Source organism: Barbus barbus (genome assembly GCF_936440315.1).
Source record: "Barbus barbus genome assembly, chromosome: 19".
NCBI classification, from domain to species: domain Eukaryota; kingdom Metazoa; phylum Chordata; class Actinopteri; order Cypriniformes; family Cyprinidae; genus Barbus; species Barbus barbus.
In genome coordinates this window covers 27,436,774-27,444,207 of record NC_136747.1, presented here as the reverse complement: position 1 = coordinate 27,444,207, position 7,434 = coordinate 27,436,774, and the positions used below count along the sequence as shown (strand labels likewise).

General features: G+C 38.6%; 1 protein-coding gene across 2 annotated transcripts in view; it reads left to right on the top strand.

Moving 5' to 3' along the window:
• Window positions 1-2,936, top strand: part of LOC306885642 (E3 ubiquitin-protein ligase znrf2-like) — a 6,129-nt gene extending 3,193 nt beyond the window's left edge. Inside the window, exons 2-5 of one of the 2 annotated variants that reach the window (XM_079442308.1) lie at window positions 1,177-1,275; window positions 1,582-1,687; window positions 1,768-1,836; window positions 2,357-2,936. In XM_079442308.1, coding sequence (XP_079298434.1) covers window positions 1,177-1,275; window positions 1,582-1,687; window positions 1,768-1,825 — 263 coding nt within the window. In that variant the 3' untranslated portion in view covers window positions 1,826-1,836; window positions 2,357-2,936. Of the gene's footprint in view, window positions 1-1,176; window positions 1,276-1,581; window positions 1,837-2,356 lie in introns of both variants that reach the window. The other variant, XM_079442307.1, reaches the window with a different exon arrangement.
• Window positions 2,937-7,434: the final 4,498 nt, after the last annotated feature.

The window sequence follows — 7,434 nt, the reverse complement described above, 5'->3', positions numbered from 1 at the left end:
ACTTACAAATGAAAAACGAGGTCCCTGTTTGAATTGATTTTGTAGAATCGTTACTGAATTTCGAGCTGAATTTGTCATGAATCTGGCCCCTGATCTGATTTGGAATGATTTATTTGTGTATGCCATATTAATTAGACTAGACTGTGTTTTTGTTGGGCTTATCAGTGATCCTTAAGCAACCTTTGTGGTCATAACTCAAGCATGTTTCACTTTGACCTTTAACCGCCCGCCAGATAAAGTTCCCTTTGATTCCACTGGGCCACAAACACATAAACGCACAAGGCTGTGTCTGAAGACTCCTCCCCATCAATACACAGCTGACCTACCTTTTTTTTTTCATATATGCTTCCTGTTAATGTTTGGCAGTACAGACTGACACTGAAAATTACAGTTGTGTGTGTGTAACCAAGCTCATTAATGACTGATTAATAACATTTGCCCAGCTTAGTTAGTGATTGATGGGTCAGTGCATTGGTAGTTGTGTTCTCTATTATTAAATGTGAATGTGCAAAGAACAGGAAACATGTTAAACTAAAACCGCTATGAATCTTAGTGCAAAATGTACTTTATTTTGATGTAAACATACTTTTATTTGGTGTTCAGTTTTTAGTCTACGCACATCAGAAAAGCATTATAATATGCTTTCAGCTTAATGCTCAGTGTTGTATTCTGTTGCATTTCACGCATATTTTTGGAAATTGGGTGTTTAATGCACAGAATAAATGTAACGCAGTCTGTTACAGTGATTTCTTTCAGCTCGTTGGATAAAATGCTCAATTTCTAATATATGCTTGTATAGGAGTAAAAAAGGATTAATTCTATTTTCCGTATGTTATATTGATTCGAGCAGACCTTTGAATGTCTATAGAGGTTTCTGTGTAATCATAAATAACTTTACAGCCTTATAATAAACATTACTTGAAATGAAACAAACATGTTGGCAAATCCAGCTTTATAATCATTTAGCCATGTGCATCATGACCACGTGCCGTGAATTTTATGCATTAGTTTTTGTTCATATTGTGATAACCTGATAATGCACATTACAGTAAATATGCTTTTTTATTGCCTTATCTTCTAATTGCTGTTTACTGACAGGAACTGTGCGATTATTGCTCAAGTGACCTACATTACAAATATATTTCAAAATGATTTTGTCTCTTCTGTTTGTTTCAGCTGGATTTGACTGTCCCGTCTGCTCAAAGTTTGTCTGTTCAGATGAAATAGAGGATCATTTGCTCATGTGTTTCTCCAAACCCAGACTCCATTATAACGGTAAGAACATCCTTCACTATCACGCACTAGGCCACTCTCTTTCTCTCCAGTTAGATCACTGACCCGTTCCTGCAATCTTGAGCTCTCAAACAGAGTTGAATCTACTGAAAAATATCTGAAAGAATTTAAAAAAACTTGCTGGACTAGCTATCGGCTCCTCAGACATATTTGTTTCTGTCCTTCACAGTTTAATTTAATGCTGATTTGTTTTGTTGTATAACAGCGCCACCATGTGTCCTCAGCTGACTCCTGCTCTGAGCTTCTCTGATGCTGATAGTGATGTTGTGCTGTTTTCTCTTTCTGTAGATGATGTTTTGTCCCGGGACTCTGGCGAGTGTTCGATATGCCTGGATGACATGGTTCAGGGCGACACCATCGCTCGACTGCCCTGTCTCTGTGTCTACCACAAAGGGTATGAGAAACATTCACTAACACACACACCCCCCTACCTGCTGTCATCTGTGGAAATCATCTCATCTTCTGCTCCTCCAGGTGTATTGATGAATGGTTTGAGATCAACAGGTTGTGTCCAGAGCATCCTACAGATTAACAGTAAAACAGGTCAGATGTTAAGACTCTTTCCACAAATGTGACCCTGGAGCACAAAACCAGTCTTAACTGTCAATTTTTTTTAAAAATTGAGGTTTATACATCATCTGAAAGCTGAATAAATAATCTTTCCATTGATGTATGGTTTGTAGGACAATATTTGGCCGAAATAAAACTATTTAAAAATCTGGAATCTGAGGATGCAAAAAAATCAAAATATTGAGAAAATCACCTTTAAAATTGTCCAAATTAAGTTCTTAGCAATGCATATTACTAATCAAATATTAAGTTAATATATTTACGGTAGGAAATTTACAAAATATCTTCATGGTACACAATCTTAATATCCTTAATGATTTTTGGCATAAAAGAAAAATCAATAATTTTGACCCATACAATGTATTTTGGCTATTGCTACAAATATACCCCAGCGACTTAAGACTGGTTTTGTGCTCCAGGCTCACAAATAAAGTGGTGTCACCAGTAACCAATAATTACCAAAAAATAAATATATATTTTTTTCTATCTGCAGTAAAGAAGAGCAAACAGCTGAGCCCTTCTAGCTCAGCTAAAACTTGTTTTGACACTGGATGATAAATCTTCGTCTGAGACCTATATGGACCTAAAACCTGCTGTGCCTAATCTAAATGAAATCTTGCATATACTTTGCACAATTTTGTTAACAAACCTGAAGGCTGTTTAAAAGTAATCTAGCTGCCATCTTGGAGCTGTTTAGAGGTCAGATGGTGGACTGTAGTATTACTGCTTCATGGGTTAGGGTAACATATCGACAACCACAAGATGGAATACATTTTCCCTTACAGGACTTTCTGCTGAACTGTTTTTAATCAAAGGAAGAGTTGTTTAGAAAGGACACGAATATTGAGGACGATGAATGACAGAATGTGAGTAAAGGAAGAACACAAGATATTTTCTGTACACATAAATGTTTGAAATTATTTAAATAGATGATCCAGTTGTAAATGTTTTTGATAAATCCTGTTAATTTTTTCCCAATGTGCTGCTTTGTATATAACAGGTACTAGTTACAAACAATGTGTATATATATATATAAATTTTATAGAAATAAATTCAAAGGGCTCTGGAATGTTAAAACGTGTCATTTTCTACGTGTGTGTGTGTGTGTGTGTGTGTGTGTGTGTAAGGCCGTCGCTAGGAATTCTGAGCCCTGTGCACACAATTTTCTATGGGGCCCCCATAAAAGGAAAAATAATAAACTGTAAAATTTGTAGTTAAAAAAAAAAACATGAAAAAACTACAAATCACCTTTTTAATAAAATTAAAATATTCCCCAATATGTTATAACAGTAACATTTATAATAAATGCATTTCTGCCAACACATAGGCTATTTGTACAGTGTTAATAACTTGAAATTAAATTACTATGGTGCTGAATTGACAAGCCTATTGGCGTTTTCCAATATACCTCATTGTCGTGGCTGTTTTCAGCCAGCATCACTACAGAACCTTTAATGTTCTCATATCAGACTGTATAACAATTCTGTGTCAGCACTGATTCATCAGCGCTGATGCCGCTCTGCTTTGACACGCTGCTGGCGGATGAATCAAGGAGCGCTTCTTCACACTTTTGGACACTTTTGGGGGGGGGGTCTCCCTCGTTTCGGCGATCTGCCCACTACTCAAATGGAATGACCCGGTGCTCCCGATGGCCAGTAGGCGATCGCGGGCCCCCTAGACCTCTGGGCCTTATACACTCTGTCACCTTTTTCCCCCCACTAGCGACGCCCCTGTGTGTGTACGTGTAACCAAATAATCCACACACAAGATAAAATCAACAGATGGACAAGTATAGTAGCCTATTGGATAAAGCCTGTACATCAAGTACTACAGATGTTTACTCTAACTGTATAAATATTCGTGAGTTTAAAAGTTCATAACCTTATCAATGACTGTTGATCAAACCTAGTGAGGTAGTTACTAAACTCTCTGAGGTAGCGTACTAGTCTCTCTAAAAAGTTAACTACGTTTAAAAAGTAGGGATATGAACTGGATTTTGTTTACGTGCGCTATTTTACACCCTGACTGAAGATTCTTCGACCAAGTAAAGTGCGACGCATGAAAGTGACTTCTTGGTTAATACAGTGTTACTTAAAGCTGCAGTCCGGAACTTTTTTGGGTTAAAAATGATCTGAAATCAATATCTGAGCAAGTACATAACCAGCCAGTGTTCAAAACTATCGCCTTTAACCTGATTCACAACTGTTAGCTTATAATAATGTTTTCTAAATTGAGTGGCAGGGGTAGGTTTTCGCGGGAAATTCGAGCATGGCACTGCGTCATTACGTCACGTCTGTAAACATAAAGAAGCTGTCCCGGCTAGTAGGCTATCACATGTGAGGATCCTGCAGGTGGAGGATCGTTAGCCTTTTCTCACAGCAGCTAGAATAATTAAATGTATCATTTTGATGGCGGATTGTAATCCAGAAAGGATTGTGTTATGAAACTCATGTGAATGAAATTAAATTATATTCCAGTTTTAAATGTGCTTCTGATTACAGATAGCCTGGTATTACACAGGATTTGTAAAGAACCAGTTCGAAGGGAGCATAGTTTGCTTTTTGGGTTAAAATATTTTTTTTATATGAAATTCGAATGTTTTGACAATTAGAAATTAGACTGTACAGAAATTGAAATCTACACGTTAATACACACTATACTCATTGTCACGCAATGCTGATGTTGTTAACATGAATAATTTGAAAATAAAGTGTAACAATCATAATAATTTGCACAGTTAGATGTGATATGAGCTAACCGATCGTTAGATTTAATCACTATTGGTAGCGCTATTTATTGTAATGCTTTTTTCCTCAGTTGGTCATAACAAACGTGGCAGACTTGTTACTTGTTCAGGCGGCAATATACGGTGAAAATTCTTATTTGGGTCATATATTCCAAGATGGAGGCTAGATTCTGTGATTCCCGAGTACAGTATCCACACTCGTGCGGTGACTGATATACTGACACACATACTCCTCATTAGATTCATCCGCGCTGGAGCCTTGCCGGAGCACAACCCCACACAAGGAAGATAATTCAGCACAGAGCTGTAATTCCAGGTTTTCAAACAGAGATGGCGACAAAGAGGCAAAACTAATGGACTGCAGCTTTAAAAGTAACTTTAGGATGGTGTGCTCATATCAGGTAATGTTCAAGAAACAGTGTTGTAACCATTCTGTAATTTCACATTCCAGCCTATCAGATTGTAATTATAAGTGAACATATATATATATATATATATATATATATATATATATATATATATATATATATATATATATATATATATATATAGGTCCTTTTCAAAAAATGTGCATATTGTGATAAAGTTCATTATTTTCTGTAATGTACTGATAAACATTAAACTTTCATATATTTTAGATTCATTGCAACACAACTGAAGTAGTTCAAGCCTTTTATTGTTTTAATATTGATGATTTTGGCATACAGCTCATGAAAACCCAAAATTCCTATCTCAAAAAATTAGCATATCATGAAAAGGTTCTCTAAACGAGCTATTAACCTAATCATCTGAATCAACTAATTAACTCTAAACACCTGCAAAAGATTCCTGAGGCTTTTAAAAACTCCCAGCCTGGTTCATTACTCAAAACCGCAATCATGGGTAAGACTGCCGACCTGACTGCTGTCCAGAAGGCCATCATTGACACCCTCAAGCAAGAGGGTAAGACACAGAAAGAAATTTCTGAACGAATAGGCTGTTCCCAGAGTGCTGTATCAAGGCACCTCAGTGGGAAGTCTGTGGGAAGGAAAAAGTGTGGCAGAAAACGCAGCACAACGAGAAGAGGTGACCGGACCCTGAGGAAGATTGTGGAGAAGGACCGATTCCAGACCTTGGGGGACCTGCGGAAGCAGTGGACTGAGTCTGGAGTAGAAACATCCAGAGCCACCGTGTACAGGCGTGTGCAGGAAATGGGCTAAAGGGGCCGCATTCCCCAGGTCAAGCCACTTTTGAACAGAGAAGCAGCACTGGACTGTTGCTCAGTGGTCCAAAGTACTTTTTTCGGATGAAAGCAAATTTTGCATGTCATTCGGAAATCAAGGTGCCAGAGTCTGGAGGAAGACTGGGGAGAGGGAAATGCCAAAATGCCTGAAGTCCAGTGTCAAGTACCCACAGTCAGTGATGCTGGTGTTGGTCCACTGTGTTTTATCAAGGGCAGGGTCAATGCTGCTAGCTATCAGGAGATTTTGGAGCACTTCATGCTTCCATCTGCTGAAAAGCTTTATGGAGATGAAGATTTCATTTTTCAGCACGACCTGGCACCTGCTCACAGTGCCAAAACCACTGGTAAATGGTTTACTGACCATGGTATTACTGTGCTCAATTGGCCTGCCAACTCTCCTGACCTGAACCCCATAGAGAATCTGTGGGATATTGTGAAGAGAAAGTTGAGAGACGCAAGACCCAACACTCTGGATGAGCTTAAGGCCGCTATCGAAGCATCCTGGGCCTCCATAACACCTCAGCAGTGCCACAGGCTGATTGCCTCCATGCCACGCCGCATTGAAGCAGTCATTTCTGCAAAAGGATTCCCGACCAAGTATTGAGTGCATAAATGAACATAATGGCCATTCTTTTATTGGTCGGATGAAATATGCTAATGTTTTGAGATAGGAATTTTGGGTTTTCATGAGCTGTATGCCAAAATCATCAATATTAAAACAATAAAAGGCTTGAACTACTTCAGTTGTGTTGTAATTAATCTAAAATATATGAAAGTCTAATGTTTATCAGTACATTACAGAAAATAATGAACTTTATCACAATATGCTAATTTTTTGAAAAGGACCTGTGTGTGTGTGTGTGTGTGTATATATATATATATATATATATATATATATATATATATATATATATATATATTTTAATCTCAGAATTGTAAATGTTTTTGCCTCATTCACCTTTTGAACTAATAAGAGTTCACCAATGAAATAATAATTAGAAAAGAGATCACAAATATGAGATTTCAGTGTTTGTAAACAGAGAGGTAGTGCAGGTGTCTGTTAAATCTGCCTGTTTGTCTCCATTAACACTATATTCAGGTAATTCACGAGTTCACACTTGCATATAATTTGAAGGGGTAAGTTTAATGCGTATTTGGCGTGCTGTCCGGGGGGAGGGCTCCGAGCTCGGAGTTCGGCCCGAACCCAGAGTACTCCCCCCCTATGTAAGTGCTTAGGACTAGAAGCGTGGAGAAGGGGTGGTGGAGGGGTGCTGCAAACTGTCAATGGAATGAGGTGAGACTGCTGAGTGTATATATACCTCTTACCATTGATTGCTGAGTGCTCTCCACTTGTGTTAATTATCTGAACGAGCTCCTCCCGAACTTTGTTAATAAAACATCATTTCACGAGTTCACACTTACTTATAATTTGAAGGGGTAAGTTTAATGCGTATTTGGCGTGCTGTCCGGGGGGAGGGCTCCGAGCTCGGAGTTCGGCCCCAACCCAGAGTACTCCCCCCCCCCCCCCCCCCCCCCCCCCCCCCCCCAAAAGGCTAAACGGCAGAGGACAGCCGCCGAACAAAAACCCCCCCAAATGAGTGCC